General features: G+C 42.4%; 1 protein-coding gene across 1 annotated transcript; it reads left to right on the forward strand.

Moving 5' to 3' along the window:
• The first annotated feature begins 406 nt into the window (after nt 1–406).
• On the forward strand, nt 407–24,499 carry snx9a (sorting nexin 9a). The gene is made up of 18 exons (XM_065025897.1): nt 407–1,880; nt 2,525–2,611; nt 3,291–3,365; nt 10,493–10,579; nt 13,209–13,311; nt 13,432–13,573; nt 13,902–13,986; nt 14,609–14,734; nt 15,813–15,930; nt 19,422–19,552; nt 19,642–19,745; nt 19,897–20,000; nt 20,325–20,402; nt 22,079–22,155; nt 22,405–22,494; nt 22,747–22,861; nt 22,941–23,032; nt 24,189–24,499. Exons 1-18 carry the CDS (start codon nt 1,869–1,871, stop codon nt 24,234–24,236), a joined length of 1,674 nt encoding a protein of 557 aa, XP_064881969.1. The 5' UTR covers nt 407–1,868; the 3' UTR covers nt 24,237–24,499.
• Nucleotides 24,500–25,686: the final 1,187 nt, after the last annotated feature.

Here is a 25,686-nt window from a genome sequence, read left to right on the forward strand (position 1 = left end):
TTCGCCCATTCAATCCTGCACAGACCGACAGGTTCAGCTGTTAACAACAGAGTCGCTTTGTTCAGAGGCGGTGCCGTTCACAGCCCCGTGGCATTGTAGCGCCGCCCATGACACAAGTTACAGTATCAAATACAGACCCGGACTGATTGGAACAGCCATCTCGGAAACACCCTTTAATTTGCGGTTCTTCTGTAAAACAGCATTTGACAGATTGACGCATAGAAAAAAACGACATAACACAGCCTATTAAATAGACATGAAGATTCATACATGCTTATAACAAGTAGGCTAATAGACCTACTAGGACTATCCTACCTGTTAGCCTAGCTTACCTGCTTGTTAGCATATCTGTTGGCCTAGCCTACCTGTTAGCCTGGCCTTGTTAGCCTGGCCTACCTGCTTGTTAGCATACCTGTTGGCCTAGCCTACCTGTTACCCTGGCATACCTGTTGTCCTAGCCTACGTGCTTGTTAGCATACCTGTTGGCCTAGCCAACCTGCTTGTTAGCATACCTGTTGGCCTAGCCTGCCTGCTTGTTAGCATACCTATTGGCCAAGCCTACTTGCTTGTAAGCATACCTGTTGGCCTAGCCTACCTGCTTGTTAGCATACCTGTTGGCCTAGTCTACCTGCTTGTTAGCATACCTGTTGGCCTAGCCTACATGCTTGTTAGCAAACATGTTGGCCCTAGGCTACTTGCTTGTTAGCCTACCTTCTTGTTAGCCTACCTGTTGGCCTTTTCTACCTGCATGTTGTCCAAGTCTACCTGCTTATTAGCCTAGCCTGCCTGTTAGCCTACCTGCTTGTTAGCCTAGTCTACCTGCTTGTTAGCCTAGCCTGCCTGCTTGTTAGCCTTGTCTACCTGCTTGTTAGCCTAGCCAACAGCCTACCTGTTGGCCTAACCTACCTGCATGTTAGCCTAGCCTACCTGCTTGTTAGCCTAGCCAACAGTCTACCTGTTGGCCTAACCTACTTGCATGTTGGCCAAGTCTACCTACCTGCTAGCCTAGCCTACCTGTTAGTTCAGACTGTGACCGGATGGAGAATATCCACACATGGTCTTTAGTTCATAGTTCATATCATTAGTTTATTGCATTTGAAAGGTCTCACCAGAACCCATGATTATTGCCTATAAATACCTTATAATATTGACTATCACTCAGTCAATATGAATTACCTCTCTTAACAAGGTCACAAATAATTTGCAGTTGACATTTTGCATCAATTAATTTAGGCTAATATTTCCCCTTTTGCTTGTTGACATAGTTTCCATCTCTTACTAAGAAGTTGAGAGTTCCTGATCTGTGAATGGTTGTCTTTACTCGGTGTATTTACTCAGTCAAACCTATGACCGAGCAGCTAAAGGAAAATAAACACAATTGTCTGTCCGACTGTTGCCACGTTCATGTGCTATTCGAAAATACAAAACTAGGAAATGTCCGACTTGTTAATAGGTTGAACGCGCGGCACGTATATATGTACAACAGGTTAGCAAGTCGGACATTTCCGAGTTTCGTAGTTTCCGACGAGTACTTGAATGCGGCACGTATCCACACCCCTGTTACTTGTTCTACATTTATGCTTGGCCCCTTTCCTCACAATGTCGCTCTTTACCGCGGGGATACACAATTACTAACAAACTATTATGTTGTGTGAAAATTAGGCAATTGTCGTCCTAGAAAATTGAGAAATCGTCTCTGCAGAATATAGCACGTACGTTGTAACAACATAGTTGTAAGAAGATACGCCAGAGTGGATCGTTTTGAGCTGGAGTAGCCTCGTCTGCTTTGTTTACATTGGGATTGTTTTGATGCAGGGTGTTTTCACGGTGACGTTTTTGCGTGGAAAACGACTGTAAATCCTGCAACGATGGCAATGCAGGTAGGAGAGTTTCTTCAGCATGTCATGGTCCGCTTTATCGAATGGTAGACAACGCTAATTTAGCTTCTTTTTTTGTCATACAGAATATGCGCCATTGGGGGGGTTTCATTGAAGTGTAGTTTAGATTTCAGAGTAATATGACTAAAAGAGAACATGTTTATAAACTGAACCAATGTCATACAAGAAATGGATTGATGCCATGTTCAGAGACAGATTAAACAACACCTATGTATGTATTTACATGTTTATAAACTGAACCAATGTCATACAAGAAATGGATTGATGCCATGTGCAGAGACAGATTAAACAACACCTATGTATGTATTTACATGTTTATAAACTGAACCAATGTCATACAAGAAATGGATTGATGCCATGTGCAGAGACAGATTAAACAACACCTATGTATGTATTTACATGTTTATCTTCCAGTCTCTACTGTGAACTGCTTTTTGTAGGTTGTAGCACCACTGTTTTAGAGAGGGAGGCAGTGTGTGTGTGTGTGTGTGTGTGTGTGTGTGTGTGTGTGTGTGTACACAGTACCATTCAGAGTGGTCCTGAGGTCATCACTGTGTCCTATGACTACGTCCTACAGTACCATTCAGAGTGGTCCCGAGGTCATCACTGTGTGTGCTCTGTTTCAGGCCCAGGTGATATATGACTTCAGTGCTGAACCAGGAAATAACGAGTTGACAGTCAGAGAAGGAGAGACTGTCACCGTCCTCAATCAGGTACACACAGGATCTGACTGGCTGGCCAAAGTCACCTGAAATACTACAGAGTTACATTTCACGCTTTTCTGTCCAGACTCTGATGAATAACTCTCATACCTCTTCTCTCTCTTCCTCTTCTCTCTCTCGCACACTCTTCCTCTCCCTCTCTCCCCTTTCTCTCCCTTCCTCTCCCTCTCCCTATTCTCTCTCTTCCTCTCCCTATCTCTCCCCCTTCTCTCTCTCCCTCTTTCTCCCCCTTCTCTCTCTTCCTCTCCCTCTCTCTCCCTCTTCTCTCTCTCTTCCTCTCCCTCTCTCCCTTCTCTCCCTTCCTCTCTCCCTCTTCTCTCTCTCTCACACTCTTCCTCTCCCCTTTCTCTCCCTTCCTCCCCCTTCTCTCTCTCTTTTCCTCTCCCTCTCTCCCCCTTCTCTCTCTCCCTCTCCCTCTTTCTCCCCCTTATCGCTCTTCCTCTCTCTCCCCTTCTCTTACTTCTGCTCTCTCCCCTTCTCTCTCTTCCTCTCCCTCTCTCTCCCTCTTCTCTCTCTTCCTCTCCCTCTCTCCATTCTCTCTCTTCCTCTCCCTCCCCCTTATCTCTCTTCCTCTCTCTCCCCTTCTCTCACTTCCTCTCTCTCCCCCTTCTCTCTCTTCCTCTCCCGCTCTCTCTCTCTTCCTCTCCCTGCCCCTCCTCTCTCTTTGTAGAATGTTGGTGGAGGATGGATAGAGGCTCAGAACTCCAGAGGAGAAAGTGGGCTGGTGCCAGAAGACTACTTACAGGTGAGTGTGTGTCTGTTCATTACGGATTACACACCATAACAGTGTGAATAACTCACTACGTATCTGTAAAGTAAATCAAATAGAGTGTTATTTGTCACATGCGCCGAATACAACATGTGTAGACCTTACAGTGAAATGCTTACTTATAAGCCCTTAACCAACAATGCAGTTTTTTTTTAAAGCAATACAAAAATAAGAATAAGAAATAAAAGTAACAAATAATTGAAGAGCAGCAGTAAAATAATAATAGCGAGGCTATATATAAGGGTCAATGTGCGGCGGCACCGGTTAGTGGAGGTAATTGAGGTAATATGTACATGTAGGTAGAGTTATTAAAGTGACTATGCATAGATAATAACAGAGAGTAGTAGCAGTGTAATAGAGGTGGGGGGGGGGGGCAATGCAAATAGTCTGGGTAGTCATTTGATTAGATGTTCAGGAGTCTTATGGCTTGGGGGTAGAAGCTGTTTTATGAGCCTCTTGGACCTAGACTTGGTGCTCCGGCAGAGAGAACAGTCTATGCCTAGAGTGGCTGGAGTCTTTGACAATTTTTAGGGCCTTCCTCTGACACAGCCTGGCGTGAGTGCTACGGATCGGTAGTCATTTCGGCAGGTTACCTTAGTGTTCTTGGGCACAGGGACTATGGTGGTCTGCTTGAAACATGTTGGTATTACAGACTCAGACAGGGAGAGGTTGAAAATGTCAGTGAAGACACTTGCCAGTTGGTCAGGGCATGCTCAGAGTACACGTCCTGGTTATCCGTCTGGTCCTGCAAACTTGTGAATGTTGACCTGTTTAAAGGTCTTACTCACATTGGCTGCGGAGAGCGTGATTTCACAGTCATCCGGGACAGCTGATGCTCTCATGTATGTTTCATTTTCATTCATTTTACTTGCCTCGAAGCGAGCACAGAAGTAATTTAGCTCGTCTGATAGGCTCGGGTCATTGGGCAGCTCTCGGCTGTGCTTCCTGTTGTAGTCTGTAATAGTTTGCAAGCCCTGCCACATCCGACGAGCGTCGGAGCCGGTGTAGTACGATTCAATCTTAGTCCGGTATTGATGCTTTGCCTGGTTTGATGGTTCATCGGAGGACATAGCAGGATTTCTTATAAGCTTCCAGGTTAGAGTCCCGCTCCTTGAAAGCGGCAGCTCTACCTTTTAGCTCAATGCTGATGTTGCCTGTAATCCATGGCTTCTGGTTGGGGTATGTACATACAGTCACTGTGGGGACGATGTCATCGATGCACTTATTGATGAAGCCAGTGACTGATGTGTTGAACTCCTCAATGCCATCGGAAGAATCCCGGAACATATTCCAGTCTATGATAGCAAAACAGTCCTGTAGCTTAGCTTCATCTGACCAATTTTATTTTATTTTATTGCAAACAGGAAGGAGGATAGATAGAATTATGGTCAGATTTGCCAAATGGAGGGCGAGGGAGAGCTTTGTACGTGTCTCTGTGTGGAGTAAAGGTGGTCTAGAGTTTTTTTTTCTCCCTGTGTTTGCACATTTTAACATACTGGTGGAAATTTATTAAAACAGATTTAAGTTTCCCTGCATTAAGGTCCCAGGTTTGGGTTAAACTCAATATACATTCCAGTCAATTAAGGAAGTACACTGAAATTCCAATTCTCTTATTTTTAATTAGGAACATTTGGATTTGGAATCTGCTTTACTTTCTGAATTGACTGGACTGAATTTACCCAGGTCAAAAGTTTACATGCATTCAATTAGTATTTGGTAGCATTGCCTTTAAATTGTTTAATTTGGGTCAAACGTTTCGGGTAGCCTTCTACAAACTTCCCACAATAAGCTGGATGAATTTTGGCCCATTCCTCTTGACAGAGCTAGTGTAACAGAGTCAGGTTTGTAGGCCTCCTTGCTCGCACACGATTTTCCAGTTCTGCCCACACATTTTCTATAGGATTGAGGTCAGGGCTTTGTGATGGCCACTCCAATACCTTGACTTTGTTGTCCTTAAGCTATTTTGCCACAACTTTGGAAGTATGCTTGTGGTCATTGTCCATTTTGGAAGACCTATCTGCGACCAAGCTTTAACTTCCTGACTGATGTGTTGAGATGTTGCTTCAATATATCCACATCATTTTCCTGCCTCATTATGCCATCTATTTTGTGAAGTGCACCAGTCCCTCCTGCAGCAAAGCATCCACACAACATGATGCTGCCACCCCCGTGCTTCTCGGTTGGGATGATGTTCTTCGGCTTGCAAGTGTCCTCCTTTATTCTCCTAACATAACGATGGTCATTATGGCCAAACAGTTCTATTTTTCATCAGACCAGAGGACATTTCTCCAAAAAGTCCGATGTTTGTCCCCATGTGCAGTTGCAAACCATAGTCTGGCTTTTTTATGGCAGTTTTGGAGCAGTGGCTTCTTCCTTGCTGAGCGGCTTTTCAGGTTAGGTCAACATAGGACTCGTTTTACTATGGATATAGATACTTTTGTACCTGTTTCCTCCAGCATCTTCACAAGGTCCTTTGCTGTTGTTCTGGGATTGATTTGCACTTTTCGCACCAAAGTACATTCATCTCTAGGAGACAGAACGCATCTCCTTCCTGAGCGGTATGACGGCTGCGTGGTCCCATGGTGTTTATACTTGCGTACTATTGTTTGTACAGATGAACGTAGTTCCTTCAGGCGTTTGGAAATTGCTTCCAAGGATGAACCAGACTTGTGGGGGTCTACAATTTTTTTTTCTGAGGTCTTGGCTGATTTCTTTTGATTTTCCCATGATGTCAAGGAGAGAGGCACTGAGTTTGAAGGTAGGTCTTGAAATACATCCACAGGTACACCTCCAATTGACTCAAATTATGTCAATTAGCCTATCAGAAGCTTCTAAAGCCATGACATAATTTTCTGGAATTTTCCAGAGTGTATGTAAACTTCTAACTTCAACTGTAGGCTGTCTGTGGTGCCAGGGCATGTATAGCTTTGCTTTAGCTAATGGATACATGTTTACTGGTAGGCCTATTTGGTCACCATTTTAAAACCATACTACAGCCTACTCTGGTTGTAAAGTGGTGCCATGAACTCAATATTTAGAGGTGAAAAATAAACAATATACTCACAGAAAGCTGTGACTCTTCTCTCTGTATCCAGAACAACAGTAGTTGCTTTCAAAACAGTATTTTGCATATTTAGCAACGGTCATATGCTTGTGCTTCTCAGAATACATCACTCCCTCCTCTGTGCACAGTGGGGAGAGGGGGGTGAAAGTGGCTCGCTAACATAGCAACAGACAGCGAAACAGGGACAGGCAAATACCTAGCTAAATTATTATCAGACCTACCAACATGCACACATTTTGCGTACCATCTACGCAGAGCTCTGACCATGTACGCAGGTACGAGAGCCGAGTTATTAAAAGGAGCAGTAATTTTTCATATTTTGTATTTAATTTCTTTCTCTAGCAAATGAAAGTGAACTGCTGTCACTTTAGAGCCCACTGAACGTCCATCTTCTGTTCGGTAACGTTAGCTTGAAACGATCAGTGTTTGCCTTTCCACAACACACAGAGTCCAAAAGGGATTCGTCCATTTACGTACAGCTGACAGTCGGCAAACTCAGCATCACAACAAACAGGGGGAGGGACAGACACGGGGTAGCCACGTCCAATAAGGATGTATTCATCTCCATATCCGTTGACACAAACTCAGCATCACAACAAACAGGAGGAGGGGCAGACACGGGGTAGCCACGTCCAATAAGGATGTATTCATCTCCATATCCGTTGACACAAACTCAGCATCACAACAAACAGGAGGAGGGGCAGACACGGGGTAGCCACGTCCAATAAGGATGTATTCATCTCCATATCCGTTGACACAAACTCAGCATCACAACAAACAGGAGGAGGGACAGACACGGGGCAGCCACGTCCAATAAGGATGTATTCATCTCCATGTCCGTTGACACAAACTCAGCATCACAACAAACAGGAGGAGGGGCAGACACGGGGTAGCCACGTCCAATAAGGATGTATTCATCTCCATATCCATTGACACAAACTCAGCATCACAACAAACAGGAGGAGGGGCAGACACGGGGTAGCCACGTCCAATAAGGATGTATTCATCTCCATATCCGTTGACACAAACTCAGCATCACAACAAACAGGAGGAGGGACAGACACGGGGTAGCCACGTCCAATAAGGATGTATTCATCTCCATATCCGTTGACACAAACTCCGTACATGTCTATTGGAGACCAATTACTTTATTAAATATTGATTACAAAAGGATTGCTCTGGTTTATGACAAAAGTTTAAAGAAAGGAATAGATACCATTATAAATGAGACTCAAACAGGATTTATGAAGGGCCGTCACATAAACTCTAACATTTGTTTAGTCTTGGACCTTATAGATTATTCAGATGCAATTGACTCAGATGTGGTTGTCTTTTTTTGGGGACTTCTGTAAAACACAATTGAACACGAATTTCTCTTTAGGTCACGTAAACCTTTTGGATTCGGTGAACATTTTATCAACGTCATTCGCATGTTCGACAAAGATATAAATAGTTCTGCGTTACTAAACCTTAATACTTCCAAAATATTTAGTGTCAACAGAAGTGTTTTTAGCTCCAACAGTACAGTGATAACTAGCCAAATGCTTGTGTTTTTAGCTCCAACAGTACAGTGATAACTAGCCAAATGCTTGTGTTTTTAGCTCCAACAGTACAGTGATAACTAGCCAAATGCTTGTGTTTTTAGCTCCAACAGTACGGTGATAACTAGCCAAATGCTTGTGTTTTTAGCTCCAACAGTACAGTGATAACTAGCCAAATGCTTGTGTTTTTAGCTCCAACAGTACAGTGATAACTAGCCAAATGCTTGTGTTTTTAGCTCCAACAGTACAGTGATAACTAGCCAAATGCTTGTGTTTTTAGCTCCAACAGTACAGTGATAACTAGCCAAATGCTTGTGTTTTTAGCTCCAACAGTACAGTGATAACTAGCCAAATGCTTGTGTTTTTAGCTCCAACAGTACAGTGATAACTAGCCAAATGCTTGTGTTTTTAGCTCCAACAGTACAGTGATAACTAGCCAAATGCTTGTGTTTTTAGCTCCAACAGTACAGTGATAACTAGCCAAATGCTTGTGTTTTTAGCTCCAACAGTACAGTGATAACTAGCCAAATGCTTGTGTTTTTAGCTCCAACAGTACAGTGATAACTAGCCAAATGCTTGTGTTTTTAGCTCCAACAGTACAGTGATAACTAGCCAAATGCTTGTGTTTTTAGCTCCAACAGTACAGTGATAACTAGCCAAATGCTTGTGTTTTTAGCTCCAACAGTACAGTGATAACTAGCCAAATGCTTGTGTTTTTAGCTCCAACAGTACAGTGATAACTAGCCAAATGCTTGTGTTTTTAGCTCCAACAGTACAGTGATAACTAGCCAAATGCTTGTGTTTTTAGCTCCAACAGTACAGTGATAACTAGCCAAATGCTTGTGTTTTTAGCTCCAACAGTACAGTGATAACTAGCCAAATGCTTGTGTTTTTAGCTCCAACAGTACAGTGATAACTAGCCAAATGCTTGTGTTTTTAGCTCCAACAGTACAGTGATAACTAGCCAAATGCTTGTGTTTTTAGCTCCAACAGTACGGTGATAACTAGCCAAATGCTTGTGTTTTTAGCTCCAACAGTACAGTGATAACTAGCCAAATGCTTGTGTTTTTAGCTCCAACAGTACAGTGATAACTAGCCAAATGCTTGTGTTTTTAGCTCCAACAGTACAGTGATAACTAGCCAAATGCTTGTGTTTTTAGCTCCAACAGTACAGTGATAACTAGCCAAATGCTTGTGTTTTTAGCTCCAACAGTACAGTGATAACTAGCCAAATGCTTGTGTTTTTAGCTCCAACAGTACAGTGATAACTAGCCAAATGCTTGTGTTTCTAGCTCCAACAGTACAGTGATAACTAGCCAAATGCTTGTGTTTTTAGCTCCAACAGTACAGTAATACCTAGCTAAATGCTTATGTTCCTAGCTCCAAAAGTACAGTAATACCTAACAATATAAAACAATACACGCGGATCCAAAACATTAAAAGAAAGTAATTAAGAAATATTGGAACAAGCTATGTCAGAGTCCGGGACAGTATATGGACAGTATGTGACTAGAAAAGGCGTGTACAGCAGTAGTTATATAGGATGGGACTGGACTACAATACAGTATTATACATATGAAATGGGTAAAACAGTATGTAAATGTTATTAAAGTGACCAGGTGGCCTGGCGGGTAGGAGCGTTGGTTAACTGAAAGGTTGCTAGATCGAATCCCCGAGCGGACATGGTAAAAATGTGTCGTTCTGCCCCTGACAGTTAACGCACTGTTCCCCAGGCGCCGATGACGATTAAGGCAGCCCCCCCTCGCACCTTTCTGATTCAGAGGGGTTGGGTTAAATGCGGAAGACACATTTCAGTTGAATGCATTTAGTTTCTCAGTGTTCCATGAGTATGCACATAGGGCAGCAGTCTCTAAGGTGCAGGGTAGAGTACCGGGTGGTAGCGGCCTAGTAACAGTAACTAAGTTCAGGGCAGGGTTCTGTGCGGAGGCCGACTAGCGGTGACTATTTAACGGTCTGATAGCCTGAAGATAGAAACTGTTTATCAGTCAACTGGACCGTTGTGTATCAAAATCACGAAAAATTAACAACTCGGTAACACAAAATGATTCGGTAAGATTAAGGCAGTTTATCGTTCCAGCTTGTGTATGTGTGTGTGTGTGCGTGCGCGCGGCATTCCTCAGTCATACCGGGTAGGTGTCGAGTATTCTTTGTGAGACCCCATCACACCGCCTTTGTTTTTTTTGACAAACGTGACATCACTGGGGAGCCGTAGCACTGCAAAGATCAAAGTTGAACTCTGGAAAATGTTTTGAAAATCCCGAGTACCACGCCAAAATAAACTTGACTAAATGTCGCTAACAGTGTGACGCTAAGGCAACACTGTGTCTTTGCAAAGTATGTTTACTGTGATCCCTGTAGTACAAACAGTGATGTTTGCATCCTGCAGACATGGGAAAGATGACTACTGTCTTTGTCCTTAGGGGGTAAAGATAAAGTCAAAATGTGGATGATTATTACAATCCCCCCTCATCTCTCAGGTTGGTGTGGTGTCATCCACAACACCAGAGACAACTACCTATCCGGATGCCTACAGCCCCGAGTCCAGCAACAGCACAAACACTCAGGTACACAATACTTCATTACTATAAGTTATGGGGCTTGAGAAAGAAAGAGAGGGACTCTGTCTCTAAATTAAAGAAAGCTTTGATTATGTACAGACTCAGTGACCAACATAGCCTTGCTATTGAGAAAGGCTGCCGTAGGCAGACCTGGTTCTTGAGAAGACAGGCTATGTGCACACTGTCAATAAAATGATGGGGAAACTGAGCTGCACTTCCTGCCAAATGTATGACCATATTAGAGACACATATTTCCCTCAGATTACACAGAATTCGAAAACAAATACGATTTCAACTCCAATATCTACTGGGTGAAATACCACAGTGTGCCATCACAGCAGCAAGATTTGTGACCTGTTGCCTCAAGAAAAGGGCAACCAGTGAAGAACAAACACCATTGTAAATACAACCCATATTTATGTTTATTTATTTTCCCTTCTTCTACTTATTTGCACATTGTTACAACACTGTAAATATACATAATACCACATTTGAAATGTCTTTATTATTTTGGAACTTTTATGAGTGTAATGTTTACTGTTAATTTGTTATTGTTTATTTCACTTTTGTTTATGATCTATTTCACTTGCTTTGGCAATGTTAACATACAGTGGGGCAAAAAAGTATTTAGTCAGCCACAATTGTGCAAGTTCTCCCACTTAAAAAGATGAGAGAGGCCTGTACTTTTCATTATAGGTACACTTCAACTATGACAGACAAAATGAGAAAAAAAAATCCAGAAAATCACATTGTAGGATTTTTAATGAATTTATTTGCAAATGATGGTGGAAAAGAAGTATTTGGTCAATAACAAAAGTTTATCTCAATACTTTGTTATATACCCTTTGTTGGCAATGACAGAGGTCAAATGTTTTCTGTAAGTCTTCACAAGGTTTTCACACACTGTTGCTGGTATTTTGGCCCATTCCTCCATGCAGATCTCCTCTAGAGCAGTGATGTTTTGGGGCTGTTGCTGGGCAACACGGACTTTCAACTCCCTCCAAAGATTTTCTATGGGGTTGAGATCTGGAGACTGGCTAGGCCACTCCAGGACCTTGAAATGCTTCTTACGAAGCCACTCCTTCGTTGCCCGGGCGGTGTGTTTGGGATCATTGTCATGCTGAAAGACCCAGCCACGTTTCATCTTCAATGCCCTTGCTGATGGAAGGAGGTTTTCACTCAAAATCTCACGATACATGGCCCCATTCATTCTTTCCTTTACACGGATCAGTCGTCCTGGTCCCTTTGCAGAAAAACAGCCCCAAAGCATGATGTTTCCACCCCTATGCTTCACAGTAGGTATGGTGTTCTTTGGATGCAACTCAGCATTCTTTGTCCTCCAAACACGACGAGTTGAGTTTTTACCAAAAAGTTCTATTTTGGTTTCATCTGACCATATGACATTCTCCCAATCTTCTTCTTTATCATCCAAATGCTCCCTAGCAAACTTCAGATGGGCCTGGACATGTACTGGCTTAAGCAGGGGGACACGTCTGGCACTGCAGGATTTGAGTCCCTGGTGGCTTAGTGTGTTACTTTGGTCCCAGCTCACTGCAGGTCATTCACTAGGTCCCCCTGTGTGGTTCTGTGATTTTTGCTCACCGTTCTTGTGATCATTTTGACCCCACGGGGTGAGATCTTGCGTGGAGCGCCAGATCAAGGGAGGTTATCAGTGGTCTTGTATGTCTTCCATTTCCTAATAATTGCTCCCATAGTTGATTTCTTCAAACCAAGCTGCTTACCTATTGCAGAATCAGTCTTCCCAGCCTGGTGCAGGTCTACAATTTTGGTTCTGTTTGTTGTCCTTTGACAGCTCTTTGGTCTTGGCCATAGTGGAGTTTGGAGTGTGACTGTTTGAGGTTGCGGACAGGTGTCTTTTATACTGATAACAAGTTCAAACAGGTGCCATTAATACAGGTAACGAGTGGAGGACAGAGGAGCCTCTTAAAGAAGAAGTTACAGGTCTGTGAGAGACAGAAATCTTGCTTGTTTGTAGGTGACCAAATACGTATTTTCCACCATAATTTGCAAATAAATTAATTAAAAATCCTACAATGTGATTTTCTGGATTTTTTTCTCTCATTTTGTCTGTCATAGTTGAAGTGTACCTACGATGAAAATTAAAATCTCGTATTTCTAAGTGGGAAAACTTGCACAATTGGTGGCTGACTAAATATTTTTTGCCCCACTCTATGTTTCCCATGCCAATAAAGCCCCTTAAATTGAAAGAGAGAGAGAGAGATGTTTATAGTCAGGCAGGAAGGGGAAATGGTCGTTAGCATGGCGTTGGAGCTTCTCTTTTGTAGGCCCAAGGCCAGTTCTGTCCACGCTTGGGCCATTAAAACACACACAAACATCCAGGTACCTGCTCTGTCCACGCTTGAGCCATTAAAACACACACAAACATCCAGGTACCTGCTCTGTCCACGCTTGAGCCATTAAAACTGTATAAAGCAGGACAGCATGCACCACACACACACTTTAGCCATTACGACTGCCTTGGTTAGAGCCACGCCACTTCAAAACATCAAGCCACTTAGCCTTTAAAACAGAACAGGCTGAAGCAGTCTTCTTTTTTTTGAAGTAGCTCTGTGAAACATTTCCCAGAGTTCACTGCTGCTGTTGTTGTTTGCAGGTTGCTAACGGTGACAACCCTTGGTCTGGGGGAGGAGCTTACACCAACAAGACAGCCGGGGGATGGGACACCCAGGGATACGCGCAGACTCAACAGAATGCAGGTGACACACACAGACAAACAAGATGTTTGTAAATGTTGTTGTATTTGTAATGTTGCATTTATTCGTTTTTTTTATTTTTATAATGTCCTTGTTTGTGCGTGTGCATTTGTGCGTGTGAAGGTGATGATGACGATGATGGTGAGTGGGATGAAGAGTGGGATGATGCCAGATCAACAGGGGGTTATGGAGAAACTACAGGGGAGGAGGAAGGAGAGGCGACAGGCCGCAACACACACACACACATGAAGATATCCCTCAACAAGTAAGACACAACAACTCACACTTATTTAATTTTAAATGGTGCATTTCACTAGGGTTGAAAAATTCTGGTAACTTTTCAAAAAAGAGTGTGCAAAGCTGTCATCAAGGCAAAGGGTGGCTACTTTGAAGAATCTCAAATATGAAATATATTTTGATTTGTTTAACACTTTTTTTTGGTTACTACATGATTCCATATGTGTTATTTCATAGTGTTGATGTCTTCACTAATATTCTACAATGTAGAAAATAGTAAAAATAAAGAAAACCCTTGAAAGAGTAGGTGTGTCCAAACGTTTGACTGGTACTCTAGGTCCGTATTCTTCCACTAGGTTTGCGTTCTCTAAGATCCCCAACCCAGAGGTGTACCTCCTGGCTAAACTACCACCCAAAGGCAAAGACAGACTGGCCATCTATGTGAGTCATCCATCTGTTCTACACATTTACATTACATTACTTTACAGTACATTACATTAACATTACTTTACAGTACATAACATTACTTTACAGTACATTACAGTACATTACATAACATTACTTTACAGTACACTACATTAGCATTACTTTACATTAACATTACTTTACATTGCGTTAACATTACTTTACAGTACATTTCATTAACATGACTTAATAGTACATTACATTAACATTACCATTACAGTACATTACAGTAACATTACATGAACATTGCTTTACAGTACATTGCAGTAACATTAACATTACTTTACAGTACATTACAGTAACATTAACATTGCTTTACAGTACAGCACATTACATTACAGTAACATTACATTGACATTACTTTACAATAAATTACTTTGACATCCATCTGCATTACTTTACATTACTTTTACAAGGCACTACATTTACATTATATTACATTCACATTACATTTAGATGACATTATTTACATTACATTACTCTACATTTATGTAACAGTACATTTACAAGGCATTACATTTATGGGGGGGAAACTCTGCTACTCTAGATGGTAATAGCAATGTAGTAATTGTGTGTGTGTGTGTGTGTGTGTGTGTAGATGGGAGATGTGGGGCCAGTGTGGCTGTATCCCCAGTCTCCTCTTGACTGTGTCGTGGCTGATCCTAAAAAGGGCTCTAAGATGTATGGGCTGAAGAGTTACATAGAATATCAGGTCACACCCAACGTGAGTATCACACACACACACACTAGTGCTGAGCGATTAGTGCTTTTTGAGGTCGTTTGAGTTTGGTGAAAAATAAATAATTTTTCCGTTTTGATTTGTATAAAAAAATATATATATGCTTAAGCTTTTTAATAGAAATGACATTTTAGTAGAAATTCCAAAGCCACATTTTTAGAACTTTCAATTTTCTTATTGAGTTTTTTCAATTTTTATTATTATTATATATTTTTTTGTAATCTCAGCTCAGGCAGTAGCAGCCAACCATCTAAACCTCATTAACAAGTCATCCTATTTAGCTAGGCTAGTAACTAGCTAGCTGGCTATCTAGTAGCTACCTAATATGTAATAATAACTAGCTAGCTAGTAGCTACCTAATATGTAACAGTAACTGGATAGCTAGTAGCTACCTAATATGTAATAGTAACTAGCTAGTTAGTAGCTACCTAATATGTAATAGTAACTAGCTAGCTAGTAGCTACCTAATATGTAATAGTAACTAGCTAGCTAGTAGCTACCTAATATGTAATAGTAACTAGCTAGCTAGTAGCTACCTAATATGTAATAGTAACTAGCTAGCTAGTAGCTACCTAATATGCTGCAGAGCTGTCTGACGATAAAACTACTTTAGTTGTTCTTCAAAGTAGATAGGGCATACTTTCAAGACGGCTAATTACCAAGTACTACAAATATTAATCGGGTACAGCTACCTAACGAACTGTCAATATCCCTATTGTCGTTGTGCTGTGTACATTCCTCTCTCATGTGTCTTTCTGGGGCCGGAAGAGCAGGGCAGGCGCAATGGATTATAGTCATTGTAGTTAATTACCACGTTTTCTGCCCTGAACTAAGTTTAATATTTTCTGTTGAACACTACAACTTCCAGCGGCCCACAGTTTGTTCTTGATCTGATTTCTCTACCGGCGCGCAGAGCTCACAAAAAATACAAACTAAGTGGAATTCAAGTAATTGAACTGACGTCGGTCAATTTAGTTGTTTAATAACACACACACACACACACACACACACACACACACACACACACACTCTTCTCTGACTCTTCTTTTTGTGTTTTCTACAGACGACCAACAGACCTGTCAATCACAGGTATAAGCATTTTGATTGGCTGTATGAGCGCCTGTTGGAGAAGTTTGGTTCCGCCATCCCCATCCCCTCGCTGCCTGACAAACAAGTCACAGGTCAGTGGCTTCCATGGCAACCGTTGCCTCAGTTTTTCCTGAATAGGTCTTCTGGTCTGAAAAAGCGTGGCTTTAGAAAATATGTATTGAGCTGTGTGTAAGGCATCCTTCAAGCATAAATAGTTCTGTATTGGAGCCTGTTGACAACGGCCATCTAGTGAGGTCATAAATAGTTCTGTATTGGAGCCTGTTCACAACGGCCATCTAGTGAGGTCATAAATAGTTCTGTATTGGAGCCTGTTGACAACGGCCATCTAGTGAGGTCATAAATAGTTCTATATTGGAGCCTGTTGACAACGGCCATCTAGTGAGGTCATAAATAGTTCTATATTGGAGCCTGTTCACAACAGCCATCTAGTGAGGTCATAAATAGTTCTGTATTGGAGCCTGTTGACAATGGCCATCTAATGAGGTGTTTTATCGATTCCCCTGACAGCCCATACACACAAAATGTATGCAAGTCACGTTGGATAAAAGTGTCTTCTAAATGGCATTTATTATTATTATTACAGGTATAACTGTTAAAGTTTAGTATAAAAGAGGTTTTGTAATTTACTGGTTCAGAATGTCACTATGGTCTATTAAAATGTGGATGAATTAGGTGATGAGAGAAATCCAATGATCTGTTTAATTGTTTTTACATAACAACGCAAAGACCGAGGGGGAGGAGAATATGATGGTGGATGTTGTCGGCTTATACGGCCGGCAAGATAGGGTTGTAGTGATTTAGTAGGGACAAAACACATATCAGGGTGAAATCAAAACATAAAAAGTGCATGAAGGGTCAAGTAGTACTGTCGGGTGACTAAAGTGGAAGGAAATGGGTTTAACAGTACCATGTAATAAGGAGGTAAATGGGTTTAACAGTACCATGTAATAAGGAGGTAAATGGGTTTAACAGTACCATGTAATAAGGAGGTAAATGGGTTTAACAGTACCACACCATGTAATAAGGAGGTAAATGGGTTTAACAGTACCACACCATGTAATAAGGAGGTACATGGGTTTAACAGTACCATGTAATAAGGAGGTACATGGGTTTAACAGTACCATGTAATAAGGAGGTAAATGGGTTTAACAGTACCATGTAATAAGGAGGTAAATGGGTTTAACAGTACCATGTAATAAGGAGGTAAATGGGTTTAACAGTACCATGTAATAAGGAGGTAAATGGGTTTAACAGTACCATGTAATAAGGAGGACACACTGACAAACATAAACTAAAACAGAAGAGAACATGGCATAACAAACTGAGGACATGAATATCATCAAAGGGGTGTAATAACTAAGACTAGAAAATGTAATAACTAAGAGTAGAAAATGTAATAACTAAGACTAGAAAATGTAATAACTAAGACTAGAAAATGTAATAACTAAGACTAGAAAATGTAATAACTAAGACTAGAAAATGTAATATCTAAGACTAGAAAATGTAATAACTAAGACTAGAAAATGTAATATTTAAGAGTAGAAAATGTAATAACTAAGACTAGAAAATGTAATAACTAAGACTAGAAAATGTAATAACTAAGACTAGAAAATGTAATATTTAAGAGTAGAAAATGTAATAACTAAGACTAGAAAATGTAATAACTAAGACTAGAAAATGTAATATTTAAGAGTAGAAAATGTAATAACTAAGACTAGAAAATGTAATAACTAAGACTAGAAAATGTGGAAACATAATACATGTTTAGCAAGAGCACTTATATTTAAACCGTAATATAACAGAGGACTTATATTTAAACCGTAATATAACAGAGCCCTTATATTTAAACCGTAATATAACAGAGGACTTACATTTCTATAACAGAAAGGGTTTCTGGTTTTATTAGTCCGTAGAGACGGGATATGCTATGTAATATCTAAGACTAGAAAATGTAATAACTAAGACTAGAAAATGTAATATTTAAGAGTAGAAAATGTAATATTTAAGAGTAGAAAATGTAATATTTAAGAGTAGAAAATGTAATAACTAAGACTAGAAAATGTAATAACTAAGACTAGAAAATGTAATATCTAAGACTAGAAAATGTAATAACTAAGACTAGAAAATGTAATAACTAAGACTAGAAAATGTAATATTTAAGAGTAGAAAATGTAATATCTAAGACTAGAAAATGTAATAACTAATACTAGAAAATGTAATATTTAAGAGTAGAAAATGTAATAACTAAGACTAGAAAATGTAATAACTAAGACTAGAAAATGTAATAACTAAGACTAGAAAATGTAATATTTAAGAGTAGAAAATGTAATAACTAAGACTAGAAAATGTAATAACTAAGACTAGAAAATGTAATATTTAAGAGTAGAAAATGTAATAACTAAGACTAGAAAATGTAATAACTAAGACTAGAAAATGTGGAAACATAATACATGTTTAGCAAGAGCACTTATATTTAAACCGTAATATAACAGAGGACTTATATTTAAACCGTAATATAACAGAGCCCTTATATTTAAACCGTAATATAACAGAGGACTTACATTTCTATAACAGAAAGGGTTTCTGGTTTTATTAGTCCGTAGAGACGGGATATGCTATATGGTATAACGTCGTCCAACCTGCTTACTGGCAGATACAACAACAATAAGAAATATAATAATATGAACAATAAAGTAAATGTATCAGTATAATATAATACAATTTTTAGTGTAATTATAAGTATTAGTATTAGTATAATACAGGAAATCACAATTTAATAGTCCAAAAGCTGAAGAACAGGTTCCATGTTAACTAGCTAGCTAACTTTAGGCTAATAACTAGCAAACCAAATGGCTTTGAGATACGAATAATATTACCCCACAGATCATATGTGTAATATTAGCTAGCGAGCTAGTCAGCTAACGTCAGCTAGCTAGCTAACAGTACACTTTAACATGAAATTAATACAACTTTCTGACAAAATTTTGAAACATGTAATATCTGAAAATGTAGCAAGCTGGACTATCTTACCCTTATACATGGATGGACGCTTCTCCCTCTCTCACGGTTGCCATGGTTTCCCTTAGATGGAAGATGTGATCCAGAGACAGGTCTCTCTTAGCCATCATACTCTAATTCCCCTGATTTCAAAACTCTGTCCTCCTGAAAGTAGAGAGCAACACTTACGCAGTTATACCACAAGATCTTTTATTTTATTTTTTAAAGATGCGATAGACAGGATTACCTAAACATACTGACCGGCTCAAATAGACAGAAGCATTCTGTATGGCAGACCAATCGGAACTCATCTCTCTGCATGTCCAGCCCACTCATTATCTCAGCCAATCATGGCTAGCGGGAAAGCTTGCTGTCTTTTTCTGTGGCTGAACCAACTAGGCTCCTAATTTAACATTTTGTATTCGTATTTACAGATGGCACACAAGTTTGTTATTAAGTGATAACAGGTGGAGTGACCAAGGACCAATTAGTTCAACCAGGTCGTCTGCAGAAGAGTAGTCGTCAAATGCAATATTATTATTATTATTATTATTATTCTATCCAGGTCGTTTTGAGGAGGAGTTTATCAAGATGAGGATGGAGAGACTGCAGGGCTGGATGTGTCGTATGTGTCGTCATCCCGTCGTCTCCAACAGTGACGTCTTCCAACTCTTCCTCACATACAGAGACGAGAAGGTACACACACACACACACACACACACACACACACACAGTCGTACAGTCCTTCACTCTCTCTGTCTGTCTGTGCGTATGTGTTTGGTCAGGACTGGAAGACCGGGAAGAGGAGAGCAGAGAAGGATGAGTGTGTTGGACCAATGGTTTTCTCCACCATCGACCCTGAAGCTCCTGAGTTAGACATAATAGAAGTGTACGTATGGTAGATAGATACACACAGATTTCAGATGCTTATTTGACATCGGTTCTTATCTGGCTGTGTGTGTGTGTGTGTGTGTGTGTGTGTGTGTGTGTGTGTGTGTGTGTGTGTGTGTGTGTGTGTGTGTGTGTGTGTGTGTGTGTAGGGAGCAGAAGTGTGAGTTGTTCAGTAGGTTCACTAAAGAGATGGATGATGGAGTTAAAGACCTGCTGAACGTTGGGAACATACACTGGAAACGCTGCACAGGCCGTGAGGAGCGAAACACATACACACACACACACCCTTCCTGCCTTGAAAAACTACAAACTCTACCTACACTCCTCTCTGAAAATTCTAAACCCCAACTTCATGTCCACACCCAGTCTCAACCCTAACCATACTTTCTTAAAACTACAACTCCCTCCTAGCCCTACTCTGTTAAAACTACAACTCCCTCCTAATCATACTCTGTTAAAACTACAACTCCCTCCTAGCCATACTCTGTTAAAACTACAACTCCCTCCTAGCCATACTCTGTTAAAACTACAACTCCCTCCAAGCCGTACTGCATTAAACTCTGTTTGATGTGTTCAGCTCTGCGTAAGGAGTACCAGAAGATTGGGAAAGCCTTTCAGAACCTGTCATCTGTCTTCAACACCAGTGGCTATACAGGTATTGACTGACTCCCATGAGGATTTTTTTATATATTGTTTTACCTTTATTTAACTAGGCAAGTCAGTTAAGAACAAATTCTTATTTTCAATGACGGCCTAGGAACAGTGGGTTAACTGCCTGTTCAGGGGCAGAACAACAGATTTGTACCTTGACAGCTCGGGGATTTGAACTTGCATTAAACCAGGTGTCTGATGGCTACCTGCCACCTTCAGCTCTAACCACTAGGCTACCTGCCACCTCTACCAGAAGGCTTGGGAAAGCCTCTAACCACTAGAACCTGCCATCATCTGTCTTCACACTCTAACCACTAGGCTACCTGCCACCTCTACACTCTAACCACTAGGCTACCTGCCACCTCTACACTCTAAACTAGGCTACCCTGCCACCTTATATATTGTTTTACCTTTAACCACTAGGCAAGTCACACTCTAACCAACAAATTCCACTTATTTTCAACCACTAGGCCTGGAACAGTGGCTACCCTGCCACCTTAACTCTAACCACTAGGCTACCTGTTCAGGGCTACCTGAACCTCTAACAACCACTTTGCCACCTTGACAGCTAACCACTAGGCTATTCTACACTCTAACCACTAGGCTACTTCTACACTTAACCACTAGGCTGCAACACTCTAACCACTAGGCTACCCTGCCACCTCTACACTCTAACCACTAGGCTACCCTGCCACCTCTACACTCTAACCACTAGGCTACCCTGCCACCTCTACACTCTAACCACTAGGCTACCCTGCCACCTCTACACTCTAACCACTAGGCTACCCTGCCACCTCTACACTCTAACCACTAGGCTACCCTGCCACCTCTACACTCTAACCACTAGGCTACCCTGCCACCTCTACACTCTAACCACTAGGCTACCACCTCTACTACCACTAGGCTACCCTGCCACCTCTACACTCTAACCACTAGGCTACCCTGCCACCTCTACACTCTAACCACTAGGCTACCTGCCACCTCTACACTCTAACCACTAGGCTACCTGCCACCTCTACACTCTAACCACTAGGCTACCTGCCACCTCTACACTCTAACCACTAGGCTACCCTGCCACCTCTACACTCTAACCACTAGGCTACCCTGCCACCTCTACACTCTAACCACTAGGCTACCCTGCCACCTCTACACTCTAACCACTAGGCTACCCTGCCACTTCTCTCTAACCACTAGGCTACCCTGCCACCTCTACACTCTAACCACTAGGCTACCCTGCCACCTCTACACTCTAACCACTAGGCTACCCTGCCACCTCTACACTCTAACCACTAGGCTACCCTGCCACCTCTACACTCTAACCACTAGGCTACCCTGCCACCTCTACACTCTAACCACTAGGCTACCCTGCCACCTCTACACTCTAACCACTAGGCTACCCTGCCACCTCTACACTCTAACCACTAGGCTACCTGCCACCTCTACGCCACCTCCCTGCCACCTCTAACCAACCACTAGGCTACCCTGCCACCTCTACACTCTAACCACTAGGCTACCCTGCCACCTCAAATGTATGCTCTGTGGTGCTGGCTACTGTCATAGTACTGTCACTAAACTGTACACAATGATCAATTTGGTCTCTGTCGTGTGTGTGGTGTGTGTGTGTGTGTGTGTGTGTGGTGTGGTGTGTGTGGTGTGGTGTGGTGTGTGTGTGTGGTGTAGGAGAGGCCACACTCACAGATGCTCTCACAGCTGCAGGGAAAACATACGAGGAGATATCACAGATCGTAGCTGAGCAGGTAACACACACACACACACACACACACACATAGATAACCTATGTTCTTCCTGTCCCTGAGGCATTTCCTGTTCGTCTCTCTCCCTCCTTCCTTCCTTTTGAATACATTCTCCCACTCTGTCTCTCTCTACTATCCATCCCCCTTCTTTCTCTCTCCCTCTGCCTCTCTCTCTCATTCTCTCATTGTCTCTGAAGGTCGAACTACAGACCCTGAGTGAAAATAAACTGTTGTGATGTATATTTCTTTCAGCCCAGAAAAGACCTTCACTTCCTGATGGAAACCAACAACGAATACAAAGGGCTGCTAGGCTGCTTCCCTGATACTATCGGAGTACACAAGGTACACAACAGATACTGCTCTACTACTGTCAACTATTATTATTATTAAGTATTGTAGCCTGATACACGTCAGATCACGACTAAGTTGAAGAAGTAGTGTGTTGAGCTGTGCTTGATTTAGCTGGCCCGTAACAGTAGAACCAATGGAATAGTCCTAAAAGTACAAAATCCGCTCTCCAGGAGTGCTGGTCAAGCTAAATCAAGTGTGTGTGTGTGTGTGTGTGTGTGTGTGTGTGTGTGCGTGCGTGTGTAGGCGGCTATAGAGAAGGTGAGGGAAGGGGACAAGATGGTGGCAGCAGGGAAGATCACCACACAGGATAAAGGGACCATGGCCAAACGCATCAGCATCATGTGCTACTCACTACAAGGTAACACACACCCACACACACACACACACTTTTACCTGTGTAACACAACCTCTTACCTGCCATATGTGTTTCCATACAGCTGAGATGAACCACTTCCATAGCAACCGTATCTATGACTACAACAGAGTCATGCAGCTCTACCTGGAAGAACAGATCAGGTTCTATGAAACGGTAAGGGGGGGCAAGAGAGAGAGGGTTCTATGAAACGGTAAGGGGGCAAGAGAGAGGGTTCTATGAAACGGTAAGGGGGTGGCAAGAGAGAGGGTTCTATGAAACGGTAAGGGGGGCAAGAGAGGGTTCTATGAAACGGTAAGGGGGGGCAAGAGAGAGAGGGTTCTATGAAACGGTAAGGGGGCAAGAGAGAGGGTTCTATGAAACGGTAAGGGGGGTAAGAGAGAGGAGGGTTCTATGAAAAGGTAAGGGGGGCAAGGAGAGAGGGGTTCTATGAAACGTTAAGGGGGTAAGAGAGGGGAGGGTTCTATGAGACGGTAAGGGGGGTAAGAGAGGGGAGGGTTCTATGAAACGGTAAGAGGGAGGAGGGTTCTATGAAACGGTAAGTTCTATGAAACGTTAAGGGGGGTAAGAGAGGGGAGGGTTCTATGAAACGGTAAGAGAGGGGAGGGTTCTATGAGACGGTAAGGGGGGCAAGAGAGAGGTTCTATGAAACGGTAAGGGGGGCAAGAGAGAGCGTTCTATGAAACGGTAAGGGGGGCAAGGAGAGAGAGGGTTCTATGAAACGTTAAGGGGGTAAGAGGGGGAGGGTTCTATGAGACGGTAAGGGGGCAAGAGAGAGAGGTTCTATGAAACGGTAAGGAGGGGGGCAAGAGAGAGGGGTTCTATGAGACGGTAAGGGGGCAAGAGAGAGAGGGTTCTATGAAACGGTAAGGGGGGTAAGAGGGGGGTTCTATGAAACGGTAAGAGAGAGGGAGGGTTCTATGAAACGGTGAGAGAGAGGGGGTTATTGTGTTTCATGATGTTTTGAAAGAATCATATGTTTGGATAGAGACAATATAGTTTGAAAAGACAATATGGTTTGAAAAGACAATATGGTTTGAAAAGACATTATAGTTTTGAAAGACATCCATGTGCTCTATATCACACAAGTCTAAAGAGTAATACTGTAGATGCATGCTCTGGTTAATGTAGGTGTTGTCTCCTGTTGCATGATGGTTAATGTAGTTCTCGTCTCCTGTTGCATGCTCTGGTTAGTGTAGTTGTCTCTGTATGCTGTTTAATGTACTTGTAATCTGCCATTGCATGCTCTGGTTAATGTAGTTCTTGTCTCCTGTTGTATGATTGTTAATGTAGTTTTCTTCTCATTGGTCAGATTGCTGAGAAGCTGAAGCAAACCCTGGGCCAGTTTACCACCCTGTAAAGGGAAACAAACACACAAACCTTGTTCTTCTCCTTTCTGCTTCGTGGACCAACAACCTTAAACAGGATGGACTGGTGTCTGGATGATGTAGTTGGAAGACAGTATCACCCTGTGCCTTTTAACTACACAAGGAGTTAAACATAACGATGTTATATTTTATATTTTAATATCACAGGGCAGAACAATATGTTAAATGTTGTTTCATAACATAACTCTAATTATGCCATATCTCTTTTATTTATAATATAGATATATGAAATGGTTGTATTTCCTGTTTATTTTGGTTGGATGTTTTCACTTTGTCTTATTATTCTTATTCTGGATAATGTGATTTAGAGAGGGGATACAGAGGGGAGAGAGAGACAGAGGGGAGAGAGAGACAGAGGGGAGAGAGAGACAGAGGGGAGAGAGAGACAGAGGGGAGAGAGAGAGAGGGGAGAGAGAGACAGAGAGGGGAGACAGAGAGGGGAGAGAGAGAGGGGAGAGAGACAGAAGACAGAGAGAGACAGAGAGGGGAGAGAGAGACAGAGAGAGACAGAGAGGAGAGAGACAGAGGGGAGAGAGAGGGAGAGAGAGTCAGAGAAAGAGGGGATACAGAGGGAGAGAGACAGAGGGAGAGAGGAGAGGGAGAGAGAGAGACAGAGAGGGGAGACAGAGGGGAGAGAGAGAGAGAGAGAGAGGGGAGAGAGACAGAGACAGAGGGGAGACAGAGAGGAGAGAGAGAGAGAACAGAGGGGAGAGAGAGAGAGAACAGAGGGGAGAAAGAGAGACAGAGAGAGAGAGAGAGACAGAGGGGAGACAGAGAGGAGAGAGAGAGTGACAGAGAGGGGAGAGAGAGAGAGAGACAGAGGGGAGACAGAGAGAGACAGAGAGGGGGAGAGAGGGAGAGAGTCAGAGAAAGAGGGGATACAGAGGGGAGAGAGAGACAGGGGAGAGAGGGAGAGAGAGACAGAGGGGAGAGAGAGAGAGACAGAGGGGAGACAGAGAGAGACAGAGGGGAGACAGAGAGGAGAGAGAACAGAGGGAGAGAGAGAGAGAACAGAGGGGAGAGAGAGAGGGGAGACAGAGAGGGAGAGAGAGAGAACAGAGAGAAGAGAGAGAGAGACAGAGGGGAGACAGAGAGGAGAGAGAGTGACAGAGAGGGGGAGAGAGAGAGAGGGGAGACAGAGGGGGGAGAGAGAGAGAACAGAGGGGAGACAGAGAGGAGAGAGAGAGTGACAGAGAGGGGAGAGAGAGAGAGAGAGAGACAGAGGGGAGACAGAGAGAGGAGAGAGAGAGAGAGAACAGATGGGAGACAGAGAGAGAACAGAGGGGAGAGAGAACAGAGAGGAGAGAGAGTGAGAGAAAGAGGGGAGAGAGAGAGAACAGAGGGGAGAGAGAGAGAACAGAGGGGAGACAGAGAGGAGAGAGAGAGAAAGAGGGGAGACGGAGAGATGACGAGACGGAGAGA

Source organism: Oncorhynchus nerka, linkage group LG12 (genome assembly GCF_034236695.1).
Source record: "Oncorhynchus nerka isolate Pitt River linkage group LG12, Oner_Uvic_2.0, whole genome shotgun sequence".
Lineage (NCBI taxonomy): Eukaryota > Metazoa > Chordata > Actinopteri > Salmoniformes > Salmonidae > Oncorhynchus > Oncorhynchus nerka.